This window comes from Dermochelys coriacea, chromosome 5 (genome assembly GCF_009764565.3).
Source record: "Dermochelys coriacea isolate rDerCor1 chromosome 5, rDerCor1.pri.v4, whole genome shotgun sequence".
NCBI classification, from domain to species: Eukaryota; Metazoa; Chordata; order Testudines; family Dermochelyidae; genus Dermochelys; species Dermochelys coriacea.
The window spans coordinates 59,263,709-59,281,418 of NC_050072.1; the positions used below are offsets into that span (position 1 = coordinate 59,263,709).

At 39.4% G+C, this 17,710-nt stretch overlaps 1 protein-coding gene and 1 long non-coding RNA gene across 5 annotated transcripts in view; both read right to left on the reverse strand.

The window, feature by feature from the left end:
• Positions 1 to 1,460: 1,460 nt before the first annotated feature.
• ARRDC3 (arrestin domain containing 3) lies at positions 1,461 to 17,515 on the reverse strand. 4 transcript variants are annotated; one of them, XM_038402414.2, is made up of 8 exons: positions 16,991 to 17,515; positions 12,635 to 12,716; positions 10,025 to 10,172; positions 8,449 to 8,551; positions 7,851 to 8,107; positions 7,175 to 7,337; positions 6,170 to 6,324; positions 1,461 to 3,541 (listed from the first exon to the last, which is right to left on the reverse strand). In XM_038402414.2, the coding sequence occupies exons 5-8, from the start codon at positions 8,058 to 8,060 to the stop codon at positions 3,485 to 3,487; spliced, it is 585 nt and encodes a 194-aa protein (XP_038258342.1). In that variant the 5' UTR covers positions 8,061 to 8,107; positions 8,449 to 8,551; positions 10,025 to 10,172; positions 12,635 to 12,716; positions 16,991 to 17,515; the 3' UTR covers positions 1,461 to 3,484. The 4 variants fall into 4 exon arrangements, with proteins under 4 accessions (XP_038258342.1, XP_038258343.1, XP_038258348.1 ...); XM_038402415.2 differs by lacking the exon at positions 16,991 to 17,515 and adding an exon at positions 13,948 to 14,213; XM_038402420.2 differs by lacking the exon at positions 10,025 to 10,172.
• The window catches only part of LOC122460129, a 30,444-nt gene continuing 14,194 nt past the window's right edge, over positions 1,461 to 17,710 (reverse strand). Inside the window, exons 3-5 of the long non-coding RNA XR_006281220.1 lie at positions 12,849 to 12,859; positions 9,060 to 9,070; positions 1,461 to 2,058 (exon numbers count right to left, since the gene is read on the reverse strand). This is a non-coding gene — a long non-coding RNA (uncharacterized LOC122460129). The remainder of the gene's footprint in view (positions 2,059 to 9,059; positions 9,071 to 12,848; positions 12,860 to 17,710) is intronic.

The following is a 17,710-nucleotide window of genomic DNA, read 5'->3' on the forward strand; positions in this document are numbered from 1 at the left end:
TGTGTAACTGGTCTTGAAGTACAAGGCATTGCTCAATAAAGGGTTGTGAAGGCCACAGAACTCTATTACCAAAAAGTAGAAAAAGTGAGTCTAGGAGTCTTGGCTTCTAGCCCAGTGAACTTTCCCTTAGGCCAAATGATATTTTGATACAGGAGGTGGGTGATACATTTTGCCAGAGGTTCAGCTGTGTGTGGTATTCTGCAGCAGGACTCCAAGGCAGTGTGTTCATTGTTGGAATACTGAGGGACTTTACTGGTCAGTATCTAGCAAGCTCTACTTAACAAAAACACAGATGGGAAAGGGGAATTATTAACAGCTTGTAACTGCTCAACATGCATGAGGGCAGCAAAAAGCACCTTTCTGATCCCAACATCATCTGCTGTTCTTCCAAGTTCCAGATGCAAATCATGGAAGCACTAGTGCTCCCCCATCCCCTGCAAACAAACAAAAGCAATTGTAAAATTTAGGTGCTGGGAAAAATTAGGCAACCTGAAAAATTAGGCAACCACTGGCTCCCCTTATAACTATATATAAAAACTTAGTATCCTATAAATTAGTGCTTACCTATGTGGGAAACTAGGATACAACATGCTAACTGCCACCCGTCTTGATAGGTCACTGGGATAGCTGCATAGCAGCAGCTGGTGGGCCTGAAGCTTAATGCTTGTATTGTTTAAACGGCTGATCTCTCAAACCATTGGTCACAAGTAGTTCAAACTGAAGACCATCTCAGGACTGATTATTATTATGATTATTATTTCTCAACTTGTCATGTAAATAGTTAAGTCTCATGTCTTCTCTCAAATAATTTCATAGCAAAGCTTTTATAGCTGTCTACATAAAGCACTTCAAGACAAAGGGTTTTTTTTGTTAAAAAAATTTATTTTCCACAAGGAAGAGCAATAGGAAAAATTAAATTGTTTTCCACTTTTTTCTGAAATCAGTCTACAAGGACATATTCAGCACCAAACTGAAAAAAAAAAAGTACAAACAGCCATAGAATATAATCCATAAAGCAAACATTTAATATTGCACTTTGTTTCTCAACATTTTGGATTTCTCATTTTTTCCTAATTCAAAAATCAGGAATCTATCTTGAATACTGGGCTAACAACTGTGAAGCTCACATTTTATAATCAGGAATTGACCAATATTTATATAACAAGAAGAAAATAATGCCTCTAAAGAATTGTGTAAAATACTTTAATGGAAATGACTATTTGACATTTTTAGAACTTTGAATCTGATCACACTTTGATGCAGTGCCAATTATGATGATACTGGTCAATCCTGCTTTGTATGTCATTTTTCATTATATTTTGATAAGTATTTAATGCTATGCATATCCAACAATTGTTCCCTAGTCTGTTTCAAACAAACAAAAAAAGGAAAAAATAAAAAAAGGAAAAACCACCAAATGCCCTTTTATGCCAACAAACCCATCAGTTTTTTTTTTTTCCCCTTTTTGTGGCGGAGGGACATTCAAAAAAATGGTCTAGTAAGATTTAAAAAAAAAAAAAATTCACTCAACTTCCTTATTATCCAGCATACTAGTTTGCTTGCTGAAGCCCAAACCCTTTAACTGAATCACTTAAAACGTGACTCATTTTCACTGGGTTTTTTTCACCCTGTCGTTTTAAACATGAAGTGTTTTCCATGTTTTCATAAAGGCCACTTATGGAAAAGCCTATTTTGTTTTTTATAAAGCCTTAAAAGCAAGGACAGCATTCCATCATTCCACCATGCCAGAGACTTAACTTTTATTTTCAACCCCTTTGTAATACAAGGCATTAAATTAAAGAATAGACATGAATGTTAAATAGCCAACCCAAGAAACACTACTTTTGTTAAAAATCATGCTTGAATTTTCTGAAAAATGTATTTGTGAACAGCTTTTGCAAATGAACCTACACAACTCCTAGTGCCTACATCCTGATACTAATGCTAAAGGATCCAATGGTTCTCTGCCCTTGTCCCAAATACTCTTGACAGTTTACCCTTTCCACATTGTGCAGGGTGGAAGCCCCCAGTCTTCAAGTAGTTGAAGTTTGCTACATGCTTTAGGTTTGAGGGCATGAAAGGGAATGCAATCATCAAGGCAAATCTCTGCTAGCTAATATTCTAGTAGGGCTAGTAATTTTGATATTCTGGCCCAGTTTCGTTTTTCTGAAAATCTTTTATTGTTTTACAATTTTGTAAACGCAGAAGATAAACAAAGTGCACAAAAACAGAGCCATTTCACCAACCCTATACTCTTCTTGCACTGTAAAATATACTTTTAAGCTAGAAATTCACTATATAGGTATAGATTTGGTGATTAAGTAACTATGTAGAAAAATAAATTCAATTTCCCTTTCCACCCTGGCTGGTTGAGAAACCTCACTATGAATCATGGACAGTACATTACTATTTCTTGTTTTAAATTCTTCCTTAACTGCTGGCTGGTGTCTGCTGGTGCTGCCTTCTTTTAAGCTTCAAAAACTTGACCAATCTCTTCTGAAGTTGCAGAAAGATAAAAAGGGTGCATTTGTTACTTATGGGCATGTCCCTTTTCTAAATCCCCCTCTCAAATAAAAACCAAAGGGTGGGGGGAAACAAACAGAAAAAGTAACAGTACAACATAACAAAACACACATAGCTCTCCAAGGGTTTGGCAAGTGATGAGTTCACCTGAGATTAAGTGATTTTAGGCAGTCTGTAACAAAATGCTTCTTTGCGGTAATAGTAGAAAGGCAACAAATTCTTAAGAAATCAAGAAGGTATACAATCTTGCAGAAGTCTATTCTCCTTCTGTTTTTTTTTCCCCCCCATATAACTGTTGCTTATCTACTACAGTAGGCTGCAAAACATACAGCAAGAAGGATTGGCTTGAAGGCATTTGATGTTCGTAAATAAATCCACAGCTGAAGAGGTGATACATAATCAGTCTACTAGGACAATTCTGAGCATGTGCATATGCAGGTAATGTCCAGGCTACATTAAATTAAAAGAAAAAAAAAAAGTCAGTGCATTTGTCATCTTAAAAGTTTGTTTTCAAAGCTTTCTTTTTGCTCCTTGTTGTGCGGACCACAAACAAGTTAGAAGGGGTAACAGTCCAGCATAAAATGAGAAAAAGCTGTAGTGACACTGAACCGCACAACATAAGAAATGTGCATGTGCAAATTTTCAAATCAAGAGGACGTCATCCCTCTTTTACGACATGGTGAGTGTTCTGACACATTACCATAGGCTAATAAGGCTGCTCCTAGTATGTGCCAGTATTTAAGGGAAAAAAGCTCAGGTCTTCAAGCATGTGGAGCAGTCCTATGATGTTGTAGGCTTCAAAAGCATGATCGATCACAGGTGGTTTTCACTTATTCACCGTTTTACAGGCAAGAGCAATACCACTTCCTTAGAAAGTATATCTCTGATGTGACGCCTTGATCCTCAACACGGGAGAGATACGACTAAAAATCCAAATCAACTCAGCTAGTGAATAATTCCTTCAACGAGAGGGACAAGATGGTCTATCATCTGTGGGCTGATCTGGGTTTGGATCAATCTGAATGGAAGGAAAAAAAATAAAAATTTGATTTACAACTTAAAAAAAAGTTAAACAAATAATACTGTGCTCAATCTAAAGGTCAGTAAAATCAATAGAAAGTGACTAGTTGGCTATAATGGATCAGGTGACCAACGTTCCATATTGGCAGAAAGCAGCGGCCAACACATCCTTGGTCTGTGCTGCTTCCCGCAGCTCCTATTAGTCTGGAGCGGCGAACCGTGGCCAGTGGGAGCCGTAAACGGCCGAACCTGCGGATGCGACAGGTGAACAAACCGGCCCGGCCCGCCAGGGGGACTTACCCTGGCGGGCTGTGTGCCAAAGGTTGCCAATCCCTGATGTAAACAATGAAAATAATTATTGGATAAAAAACCCATTACACAGTGTCATTTCTAATTAGTAAGGCACGAGAAATTTTCAGTTATTTGAGATGTGCTGAATAGTTTGCTTAAATTATATTTTATATATGAAACAAATGCTTCTTGCTAATGCCATCATTGATTATTACTCATGAACTTACACTGATGTACTTCACTGATTTACCAAATTCAGACATTTTGCTTGAAAAATTAGAAAATATCAGTCATTTTAGTTTTGGTCAAGAACTATTTTAGAACAATTTGACAGTTAACCAATTTCTGCCATTGAGGTATTCAAGGTCATGTAACCTTGCTCTCCCTGCTTCTCATTTTTTATAACATACTATCTTGAAAAGAAAACTAAAATCAGGCATTTAGTTTCTTATATACACCTTAATGTACAGTATTGCCACCTGTCACTACTATCTAAGAAATCAATAGGAGTCAGAAACTTATAACCTTTTGAAAAAAAAATCTCACTAGGTGCTTCTCTGCATATATAGGCAACTAAATACCTATGAAAATCTGGCTTTGAGCTCCTTTCATGAGAAACGGATCAACAATACCTAAATCAATAGTGGATCAAAATCCTTGGTTTGGAGCCTTTAGCATTACAAATCAAATCACTGCTGATTTGTTAGTATTCCAGGTATGGAGTATTACCCTTCTAAAATCTAAACTGATAATGTAGAATTGACAAAAGTACAGCTAAAGAAGGTAACATGTTAACAAAGGATAAAAGTATTTATGCAGAATAAAAGAAGAATAGTTTTCCTTCTTGCAGTTACAAACACTCAACAGGCACAGATGCTGTCTGCTCATTTCAGGGTGTTTTATAAAGCTTAAAATCCATCCCAAGTGGCATTGAAGAATCTTGTATTTAAGGCAGATTTTAAATCAGCCTGATCCAAGCATGTCACTTCTCAGCTGGAAGCTTATCCTACAAAAGTGGATTCTGATTTATGAAAGCCCTGCATCAGAGGGACTACAAAGAATAGGAAGAGACAAGTCAAATAGCCAGCACTGGCTGACTTGAGATGGCAGGCAGAAAAACTAATCTGAAGGACGTATGAGATATTCTGGACCTAAACAATGTTAAATGCTTTCCAAATCAACAAGAAACCAAAAAAAAAAAAAAGTCAACTCAGTACTTGAATGGTAACCAACCAAAAGAATTAAAACTGGAATCACAGGCCTAGTGCTGTGGCTAAGTTTACCTAGTGCTACGTCCAATTAGGCCTAGTTGGCCAAACTGGAATCACATTAGTAATCCAATAAATGAAAGAGATATTGACCAATACAGCCCCACCCCCTTTCCTATCAAACTATGGTTTTCTACATACTTTGAGTATCAGTAGGTACTTCAATAGGACATACTGCAAATGTAACTGTACTGTAAAAGATAATTACAAGAGAACCTGATTCCAATATAAAAATCAGTATTTTGGATAATTTGCAAAAAATTGATGGAATTAGCCCCTAAGAGACTAGAAGCCCCTTGGCAAACACTTGTGTTAACACTCAAGAGATCCAAAGCATAGATAATCACGCTGAATATACCACCTTTCAAACATGGTGAAAACTGAGGGTAGCCTACATTAAGGGATACAAGATGAAGACTGATGATATAAATATTATTTTTGTCCTAGTTTACTAACAGACTCAAATTTACTGGCCCAATAGAAACAAAAGTAGTAAGAGTAAAAGTGATCAAAGAATAATCAGCTCACTCCAGTAAGAAATTTGAAAGACCATAAGGAATACCTCTTACTCCTACTTAAGTTACTGTATGATGGGTGCTTGGGAGCTCTGGAAAAAACAAACAAACAAAAAAAAAAACAGGCCATTTCTGTTGTACAGTCTATCTATAGGACTAGGGCCAACATTTTCTTAGCTAGGTGTTAAGCTTAAGCTCTAAATCCATAGGTAGGCACCTTGAAATTAAAAAAAAAAAAAAAAAAAAAAAAGTGGCCTGATTTCATTTTATTTAAATAGAGATCAGCACTTGCAGCTACCACTTTATAGGTCAGATTATGCCATCTGCTACACTGATGTAAATCTTCATTAGTCAGTGAAGTGAATGAAATACTTCAGAATTATGCTGGTGTAAGTGAAAAAAAATCTTGCTCCATGTTTTTCTTTAGTGATTTATATTTTAGGGTGTGGAACACAAAAGTTCTCATTTTCTGCTTACTGAACTTTCTCCACTAAAGTGGAGAATGCAAAAACGCAAAACAGACTATGGCTAACTGCATTTTTGTTTGCTTACCTCTGAATAGAGAGGTGGAGGCAGAAAACGAAACTCCTGGATATATGCAAATAATGGTCCTTGAAGTGCCCTCTCAAAATCATCACAAGCAGCTATGGGTACAAGGCTGGACTGCCTTTGCTCCTCTGTGACCACTTCTGCATAGCTAGGAGGTGCTGCAGGGAAAAGATACACGCAGTTCGAACAACAGTTCTTATGCATGTCAAAATACATAACATTACAAATATTAAACTTTATAATTTGCACTAGGTAGGTAAAAGTGCTCAGTGAGATGTGTTTTAGTTTGTCTTGTGTACAACAGTCCATGCTATTTAACTTAAAACTAAGAAAATTAGTTTACACTAAGACATGTTGAGAATTTTCATTTACTTTGGCTTGACTGTCTCCCTGAAATCTAAACAGGAAACCCCACATTTTCTATAAGGGGAGCAGGGCAACCTCACATTCTTCTGGATCCTACACAGGGGCTCTCGGTGAACTGGGATTCATACTGGGAGCTGGGCTGAAGACTAGGTACACCAAAGGAGGGAATGGGGATGCACATCATTCCCCCCCTCCAGTCATGTGGAAAATCCCCATTAAAAAAAAGGGAATATAGACTTACATTTCCACAAAGCTTCTGCTACCAAGGATCTGGGGTCACAATGAGACCTTGGTAGCATAGATGCAGTGAGCTGTGCTGACAGAGCAGGTGTGGAGGTACTCAAATTCCACACAGATGGCCCTGTCCTTTCGTACCTCCTGTGCACTGATTCCATTGAACTTACCAGTTGTTGGGGCAGATAGGCCCCACTGCCTTTCTGGGGCTAGGGGAAGCAAAAAGGAACTCTAACCCCACAGTAGAATAACGTGGAGGGGATCTCAACAAGATAGAAACCCTGAGAAGATCTCCTCTTGCCCTGTGTCTTTTATTGTAGGAGGGGATTATCTAGGTCTTAATAAATCAGTGAAGTGTTAGGGTAAAAGAGAACAGTGAATTGTTTGGGAGTTGTATTGTCAAATTACCTTCAGGTCTTTCAGGCAGCGTCAGACCAAGCCAGTTCATATTCATGCTACACTGGCTGCTTACACTTGACGTTCTGCTGCCAAATGGGTGTAGAGGAATAGTACCAATGACAAGTGGTAAATTAAGGAATAAATCCATTGCTCCAGGAATATCAACATATACCTAAAAAGGTGACAAAAAGGCCACGATTAAATGCTGAAACAGATGGTCTTTGTAGTTTTGTATGAGCCCTTTGTCTGATTTAGTGAGCTAAATTCTGCTCTAAGATCCACATGGGTCTTGCTTCTCTTCCTCCTTTTGGCTCAATCCTGAAAAGTGCTGACCTCCCTCAAGTCTAACCAAAATAAATGGAAGCTGAGGATTCTCATTAACTCTCAGCATCAGATCCCAGCTGCACAAGTCTTTCACTTACATTATATATCTGCTTAGCTGACAGGCAAATATTTTAAGATTTGCCCTGGTTCTAACCAATCACTCTTAGTAAATTTTCTGTTGTGATGTGCATTTGGAACTTAAACTATTGATTATAATGCAGCAAAGATTACTGCTGAAGATGTATAGATTTCACAGCCAACTAGCTAAAAACATCTAAGTTTGTTTCAAACTTGTGTGGATGTCGCCATGAAAATTATTCACATCATATATGCTTTGAGACAATCTAAGCATTTTACTTACCATTAGTGAGTATTCTACACGAATTATACTACAGTCAAGGATAGAGGGGGAAACAGGTGGAATTTTCAACTGTTTGCCATTCCAGGTCTCTGTTTTCCCAGATGACAGGGATTCCCCACGCAAGTTGGCAACAAGCTGTTTTACTTCCTTCATTTTTCCTTTGGCATAGAATGCCTGTGTTTGGTAAATGGCTGCCTTTGGCACCACCATACGGGAAGAGCAGTTTTCAATCTCAGCGAAGATCTGAATTGATTCACCTGGAACAAAACCAAATTTCATATTATTCTTGTTATATCACAGCAATGTGAGAACATTTTCAGCAATCTAAACAGGGTTACAATGGGTCAGATGCTGCTCTTACGAACTTACTGGCAAAACACCCATTGATTTCAACAGAAACAGAATCATGCACAACATAAGCAAATAACACAAAATATGCAGTTTATATACTATAACAACTTGAAGACAGCTACCGCACGTTCTGTTTTGATTAACACCATACTCACAAGTACTTATTATTTACATATGGCTATACATGTAAAAGGATCCTTTTTAAAAAAAATAAGTCTTTTGTTTTTATAACTGTTCTGCTACGTACCTGGGGTGTAGCCCTTCCTTTCAATTTTGGCACTTAAGGATATTGGGCCTGAGGTACAAAACCAACAACAGAGAGTCTTTTCTTTTGTGCCTGCTTGGGGTGACTGCAAAAGAACAATAGATATCCATGATTAAATTTGGGTTCAGTGCAGAACAGAAGTAGCTCTACATATCTTTTAATCAACATAGAGGAATAACCATTGGAGTTTAATGGCTAACTCTTGCTGCTTATTTTACTCATGAGAATAGTCCTGTTCACTTCAATAGCATTAAGTAAGTAAAGCAAGCAAGTTTTGTCCTAAAAAGTCATCCCAGCACTAGCAGTGGTAATTAACCGAAGAGCTATCCATGTCATGCTCATCCTCAACTCTGACTTAATTTAAATTAGAAAATACTGTATATGTGACAAGAAAAGGAGTACTTGTGGCACCTTAGAGACTAATAAATTTATTAGAGCATAAGCTTTCGTGAGCTACAGCTCACTTCATCGGATGCATTTGGTGGAAAATGCATCCGATGAAGTGAGCTGTAGCTCACAAAAGCTTATGCTCTAATAAATTTGTTAGTCTCCAAGGTGCCACAAGTACTCCTTTTCTTTTTGCGAATACAGACTAACACGGCTGCTACTCTGAAACCTGTATATGTGACAGTTAGTGGCTTTTTAGCCCGTATTTCCAAAACATACTGTAAGTATTACTTTCTATATAATAATCTGTAATTAAGAAATATTCCCACATTCCATTTTACTTTTGAAAAATAAAAATAAATAAAAAACCCAAACCCTGACTACTTGAATATTAACATTTCCTTTCCTTCTAGATTGATCCTGCTGCCATTCCCATCTAAGTCAATGGTATTTCTGTTGTTGCCTTACATGAGATCAGGGTTAAGACCCTGATCCAAAGCCCACTGAATCGTCTAAGAAAAAATCATATTTTTTTCCATCCATACACAAAAGAAACCTATTTCAATGGACTTGACTTTATTGCCTACATTGCCATTTGAGCAAAAAAGAAAAGGGATTTTAGGCCAGATTGAAATGATAGCCTCATGGAAATCATCTTAATGCAATATCCAAATAGTTTAGTAAAATAAAATTTAAGAAAAATATTCTACAGAATTGTGATAATTTCTCCCCATTGGCAGACAATATCCATATTGAAGTTATGAATAATGCACTGTAGTACAATTTTACTTTGCATTTTTAAGTTAGCAGTCTGTTGTTGAAAGATTCATAGGAGTAACACTGCTTCTCAGAAAACAAATTATTCTTTATTAAATCAACAAAGAACAGTTAATACAATTTTCTCTTGAAAGAGAGATTTCATAGTTTATCATGTATGCAGTTCACAGCTTAAGTTAAATGTAGATAATTTAAAAATAAGCAACTCCAAGTACTTGAAATTAGTTTTCAAAATGTCAGCTATTATGAGTTGCTCAAATGCGATATTTAAAGCAGAGTTGCAGTTTAAGTTTAAGGAGCATATTAGTAAAAATTGAAGATTTTGATGTTGTTTCAGTTATACTTTTTTTGTATGCCAAAAAACAAAACAATTAGTAATTCTGTCAATTCTTACCAGTAATGAAGGAGTGTTGATATCTATATGTTCAAAGACTGTAAATTCCTTCTTTAATTTTACTGGTAAAAGCCAAGGCCTGTGCAATTCGGCTTTCACCCAATAACGCACACTGCCATGTCTGCCTTCGAATGAGGTAGCAAGTGGTCTGTGCAGGACACAAAGGTCAAAATTGAGTAAATCTTTATACTCTCTTTCTAATAGTGATACAACTGATCAGAATAAGAATCAATAAGTTGTACTGTATTGTTTATGCTGCATAATATTTAAGCATAACTTATTTGCAAAGTTTCCATATTTCAAAAGGGATTAATTTTGGGAGAAAAAATCTCTGTAGTTGAATTTTAATTCATTTTACAGTAGGTATGTTGAAATTTTCACTATCATCATAGGAATTTTGCTGGAACATGCCACCAGGATACATATTTCCTTTAAACTTACAAGAAGCTACTTTTAAATCTGGAACATATGAAGTTCTAGGACAAAGTAAGGCTAACAACTGTTTTAAAATTAGTATTAATTGCTCTAGTTGCTATCTGTGGTAGTCTCTTTTGTAGATTAACCACTCTGAGTCCAGTTTAGTTGTGCCTACATTCCTATCACATCTGGCTCTTCCTTAGCTAGTTTAATCTCTTGTTCTTGTAGTTGACTTTAGCTCAAGACAACCTAGTTTAGACACTCCAAAAACCTACCTGACCAATCCCTGTATTTCTCTAACATTCTAAAATAACTAACTCAGAGCCTCAAATCCGCAGTATTCCGATTTCCTGAATTGTACTTCTGCATTTCTAGATCCTAGCATTTCACACAAAAAAGGAATTAAACACAGCCTCACTGGCCTTATGCAGTGCTAGAGTAATTTCTTTCAACCTACAGTTTGACACCTCTATCTGTACATCTGAGAAGTGTGCTTAATTTTTCTCAGCACTATTAAAATCCAAGTTGAAGGCTTTTATCCATCACTCCTGTTTCTCAACATAAACCTATTTTTTAGCACTTAACCAGTGAGTTTACACCATTTCTTACTTTTTTATCTTTATACCCTCCACTTCACTATATGAAGTTACTCTTCAGGCTTTTATCATCAGTTCTCTCTTTTTAAAGTTCTTCATCATGAGCTAATTTCATGGTTGCTTTTAAGTCATTAACACATGGGGGGGGGGAACTCTTTTGACCAGTCCTTTTAAGTTTACTTTTTTTCCATCTCAAACTCCTACATCTCCTAAGTACAGTACCATTGGTTTTGAACTCCAAACCTACTACTCAGGCTGTTCACCCATATCATGTTTACTTCTTGATTACTTTCCTAAAGTCTAGTCTCAATTACAGAATGGAAAACCATTATTTGCAAATAAGAACAGAATTTTGTGAACACACAAGCAGAGTCTGTGTAATAGAGTTTGACATAGATTCAAGTCGAAAGAGCATTCTAGATATTGGTAAATGATGTTCTCATCTGAGTGCCCAGCTGGCTTCTAGAATTCCAAAGGGGTCTCTTTGAATGTGTTTTAGTCATAGTATAACATTTCCAACAGTATCACATTAGTCCAACTGAGCCTGAGAAGTGCTGCGCATCTGCAAGTTCCATCAAAGCCATAGAAAATGCAGGTGCTCAGCATCTCTAATAATCAGGCACTTCGTTAGTTTTAATTTGGAAGTTACGATATCCCAACTTGCATGGTATTTATCCAAGGTTTTCTCTCTCAATTACTTCTGTACTTTTGTTTTATATTGAAAGTCTCCGTCGCTCTGCTTCTGTTCTTCCTGATCTTTTATGATCACTCTCTCTCATTACTTAGTATCCACTGATATTTGAGTTAAGCCCGTGATGTTGTAATCTCCTTTGTATAAATAATTTCAGATCTCCCATTTTTGTCATATTTGCATTTATGTACATTTTAGCCATTTTCTAAGAGGGACATCCCATTTCTTTGTCTAGATGACATTTTGTTAAAGTATTAACATTGCCTGACCTAATATTGTTCCCTGCTTTCTATCCATCTGCTTGTTTCTACTCCACTTTCTGCATAACCACCCTCTTGGAATATATACGTCCCTTTGCCCCCATTTACTAGTCTAATCTCTCAAAGGTGTCTATCCCCATCTGTTTAGATGTACTTCACTCTGTCACATCTGTTCCAAATAAACCCAAACAGACTAGTATTAAATTATTTTATCACTAACTTTGCTTATCTACAAGGCTCCAGTCACCTGGATTCAGCAGGAAGTGATCCCACAAACTTTGCAGGATCCAGTGGTCAACTGGTTTCTTTACCCTCTGCATAGTGAGTAAAACATTGCATGGTATGACCAAATGGCACACGTTACATTTGCAACAGCTCACAAAAGGAAATGACTGCTTCCCTTCAATTAATAGCCCTAATATTCAAAATGTTGCCACTTAAAATAAAAATAACCTCTTTAATAGTTTAATAGGACTATATTCTTGTAGCATGTTTTAGTGGAATCCCTACCACCATTGAAAAGGGTTTTATTTTTTTTTTTTTTCCATTTTTTCACAACTGGAATTTTCCATACAGTGCTTGTTTTCATAAGGGTATGTATTTCAACATTATTGCATACAGCATTAGTATTACATGTGGTACTTACGTCTGTGGAAGCTCAAAGCTGAATGCATATTCATGCCTTCCTGAATGAATAGTGTTGAGGCCTTCTTCAGAATTGTCATCATCTAGGAGGGAAAAACCCAGTAAGTTATTCCACCTGTTAACATTTTACACACCACAGTATATTACATATAGGTTTCTTGTTTGTACTGTAAGGGATTAACATCTAAACTCCTAAGAATGGTGATATTTCTTACTAAGATACAATCTATTTGGATTTAATAAAACAAAAAATTGTTAAATATAGGCAACACGTTTAGTATCTATTTACATAAAAGCATGTTAGCCACAATTTTTAATAGAAAACATTCTTGATTTCAACATAGGCTTGGCTATGACTATTACAATTCCAGCGTCTATTTAAACATATTACAAAATTATAACGGGAATCACTTTTCAAATAGAATTTCTAGGTGTCTTAAATGAAATAGCTTAATGATATTCAAAAAGTAATCCCATGCTATACTGAATATAGAGTCTGCGCCAGAAGATTAAATTTAGCAATTCATCTTCCTTTTATTTCCTACCTAACAGACTTCAGAAATTAAGATGCAAAAAATATCCTGTTCTGTAAAGAGATGTAGGAAGTACTAGCAAAATCAAAGGGTGTGGCTAGCTACTACAAAATCATCAGCATTGTTTAAAGCCAGTCCATCTGAAATGTTTAACTTTAGATAGGTATTCAGGGAGGATCAGAATTTTCCTGGTTCCAGGAAAGTTCACCTTCCTTGTTCTTATCTCAGGTTTCAGAGTAGCAGCCGTGTTAGTCTGTATTCGCAAAAAGAAAAGGAGGACTTGTGGCACCTTAGAGACTAACAAATTTATTAGAGCATAAGCTTTCGTGAGCTACAGCTCACTTCATCGGATGCTTGTTCTTATCTGCGATTCCTTGATGTTACACTGGAAGTGCTAGCAAACTGTATTTTACCGATGAATATTTTATACCGATGTATTTTACTGCATCCGATGTATATACAGCTCACAAAGCTTATGCTCAAATAAATTTGTTAGTCTCTAAGGTGCCACAAGTCCTCCTTTTCTTTTTGTATTTTACTGTGAACTGTAAAACTTGAGAAACAGCCAACCGTTTCATTTTGAGGGAAGCCTATGCTAAATATAAATTAAGCGAGTTGACAGGCTGTGGCAAATACAGATATACCTGATAGCCGCCCCCCCCCCCCAAAAGGGGCAGAAAAAGGGAAAGTCCTTCACACCCCTGCTCTGCTTGACTTCCACTTTACCAGAAGTTATATGGAAGAGGTGTAATATCTACAGAATCCGATCAGCTACACCTACTCGGGGAGATTTATGCACATCTCCAGCATTCGATGTCCCGGAAACGGCATCCTAGGTTTTCACAAGGGCATTTTAGTCTTTATCCTTTTCTATTTTTTTAATCATTTCCTGGCACTGAAGTTTCTCTCCTTCTCTTCCTTTCTGCCAGCTCAGCACTCCCATTGAGTCGCAGCAGCAGCAGCAAAGCTGTGGTAAACAAGTGCTGAGCTGTCAATCACAGAGCAGACTGGAGCAGGAGAGGACCGGCCTAAACCGGCGCGAGCAGCTCCCGAGCCAGCCCGCCGCTCATATACATGCCGTATACATTACCCGAGCGCGTTTGCTCAGCACCTCCCCCACGCGCAAGCCAGCTTGGCAGGCCGGGAGGGGGCCGCCCCTTGCCTGGGCTTCTGCTCCGCCCGCTGCCTGGCCGTGGCGTGCCGCAGGGCTCCTTGCCTGCGGGGCGCCCAGCGCCGCCCCCCCCCCCCCACAGGCCGGGAGGGACCCAAATCCCAGCCCGAACCACGGGCCCCGGCACCACGCTAACGCCACCCTACCGGCCGCGCTCCCCGGCCCTGCGCCTCGGGGCTTTCAGAGCCGGGCGCTGGTTCGCCATGGCAAAGCGTGGGCAGGGGGCGCCGGAGCACGCCCGGGGGGGGGGGGGGAGAGGGGAGGGGATTTGCTTCTCCTCCCTAATCCCCCACCCCCACGTGGCCTGGATCACTGGGGGCCCCCCCGATCCGGACCCGCCAGCCCAGCACTAAGCCACGCGGGTCCCTGTACTCAGGCCAGGGCCGCTCCCGTCTCGGCCTCACGCCTCCCCGTGGCCGAGGCCCCGCAACCAGAGCAGCCGCCGGGGGCGAGGAATCTGCCACCCTCCGCACGGAGAACGGCCGCATTAAGAGTGAGACTGCGGGGGGGGGAGGGCCCGATCCTGCTCCCACGTGGAGCCTCTCAGTTCACCGGGGATGAGGCCCGCAGCGCTGGGGAGAGGGGGTTGGGCCCGGGGAGGATTCCAGCCCCAGGCAGCGGCGAGCAGACACCGCACGCTGCGAGCCGGGACTAACTGGAGCCTGGCGGCTCCATCCTCCTCCGCCGCCAGCCGCCCCGCTCCAGCCGGCTTCCCTCCCTCCAATTAGCGGCTGGCATCGCCTTAGCAACAGGCTAACAAACGCCACTAGGCCAATGACTGAGTGAGCACGGGGCGTGGTCTCTGTTACCGGGCTAGGCTGAGAGGTGCCGCCGGAGCGAAAGCATTGAAAGTCCCTTTCCATTCAGCGCGGAGTGCACTGTAGCAGCAGTCCCTGGCTGAGCTGCTTCAAGCTCACGGTGTAAGTGAATGCACAAATCACCGGCCTTTACGCGACACACACTACACTTATCTACAAGTGCTTCTCATTTGCAGCCCTACTCCACCTTCCGTCTCCTGCTTCCCATCCAAAACCAGAGGTATGTGAATGGTGAGCTGAGCTATACACCTGAGCTATATAGTCACACATGCAAAGTCATTCTTGCTTTTAAAACAGCCATTGGGAACCTCCGTGGACATGCTTGTGATCATATATTCTGCTCTGAAGCATACATACATTTTTGCACTTCTCTGTGACGGGGGTGGGGAATTCTGGGATTGCAAATAGGGGAGAAGGCAAATACACTTTGCATGCATGAAATGTTTGCACGGTAGGAAAATAAAGAGCCTTTTAGCTCTATGCCTCTACCAATTACATCTACTTGCTTCCTCCACGGTTACTGAAACCCTTTCCATGGCTGTGTAAAATATTTGATCTAGGGTCAGTGCAACATACACTATATAACTTCTTTACTGATATTTATTTCTTAGGGAGGGAAAGGGGAAAATACCCTACTCGTACACTCATCCCTGCAGCAAATATACTGCATATAGATGTAACAAAGAGGAGAACAGCCGAAAATTACATGACCACTTTTAACATCATTTTCTTTGTGCTAGGAATTAAGTCATCGCCATCACCTGACGCGTGTAAACCAATCTGCTAAGAGGAGAATAAGCACCCCTCCCACTGCCAGTACTGCTGTCCCAAACAGGATTGAACCGCTTCTAACAAAGGGTGGAAACTTCAGAAAAAACAACCTTAGTCTCCTATACTTCCACAATGTAACCATTCAAACAATAGATGAACAATCTGAAGACCCACTCCTCTCTTGAAAATGCTTTATTCCCTTTTCCCTAAACCTACATTAGACCCCTTTTCCACAGTACTTTTCATTTCCATTGGGGCTAGCACAGTAGGTTTCATTGAATGCAGGTTCCAGAAACTCCCTAACTTAGAAATGATGCGTCTAATTATATAATAATGGACTCTAAATGGCCCTTTTCAGACCGACTTCTTTACAGCTGTCTCACTGACATTTAGTGTATAAAAAAATTCAGGTATTTTACCAACTTTGTTGAAAGCAAAGGGAAAAAAACCACACGTGGAGTGCTGACTCCATATGTCAAAATAAACCACATGGAATCCTTTATCTGCCAGCAATTATCCATCCTTGAAGGATTATCACATATATAATTTGAAAATTGGGATTGTTTCCGTAAGTGTCAAAAGCAGAATTCTATGCATTAATTATATCTCAGTACGTATGACGAGATTACCAAAAAAACCCAACAACCCCTACATAATTTACATCTGATTTCTGCTCCAGTTTTTCTTAATCCCCTAGGGAGGCAAAAGCGTCCTAATGTCTATCAGATCCATAGGGCAAAAGTGTTTTTACATTAAAAAAATGAAATCCCCGTGCACTGGAAGTGCGTATGAAAGAGGCTCTGTTTAACGGCAGGTAGTTGGAAAAAGTCTTGTTTTAGGCACTTTGCAGATGCACCTCAATGCAGTTTTAACAGTAAATGTCCGTATAATCAAAATCTAAATTCCACAAAGGCACTGCACTTTTATTTTCGTATTTGTTCTGGCCTTTAATACCTATACATTAAAAATAAACAGGTTATAATAACTAACAAGATACAAAGCCGTACCCTCTTGCATCCAAAATGACTGTATATAATTTTAACCAGTGTCATAAAATGACTTACCTCTTTCGTGCCCAATTAAGATGTCTTTATGGTTGAAATTATTTACTTCTTCAGTGTAATTCTGTGTATAGGCAGTGTTGGATCCAGCATTTCTAGATTTGTCCAGCGTACTTTTGGATGCTCCTCTTGCATGAATTTCAGTAGATTTACTCTAATTTCCCCAGTAACTTCTAAATTGACCCTTCCTCGAGACTGTGTCCCCACTAGAATAGACAGGGACATTGCTGTCATTGAGACAGTCAAAGCTTATTGTCAACTCTTCACCTTTCCCAGCACCATGTTTTATATCAAAGTCTATAAAAATATATTGTAAAAAAAAAACAACGGAAAGTCAAGATCTCAATGAAATGTGATCTTCACTTTACACTGATCAATACCTCTGCCGTGCAAAAAGCTTGCAGGCAGGATCAGTGTATCTCTACAACACTTCATGGGATTGCTAAAAGTAACAGCACTAGATGCTGGTCACAGCTACTATCCAGCTCTGCTGGTCTCCGTACAACGACGGGCTGGTTGCAGCCTGCAGCTCACTTAAGACTAGCTTGTGAAAAACACCGGATGTGCGCATGAGCGGGCCGCTGTGCTTCCCTTATAGTGTAGCATAGAAGGACGAGCCTGCTGTGGAGCAGAAGCTAGTGTCCCTCTCCCATTGTGGTCTCCCCTGTCGTGTGCTCGCTACTCTAACCTCTTTTAACAAACCCTACAGATTCGTACCAAACA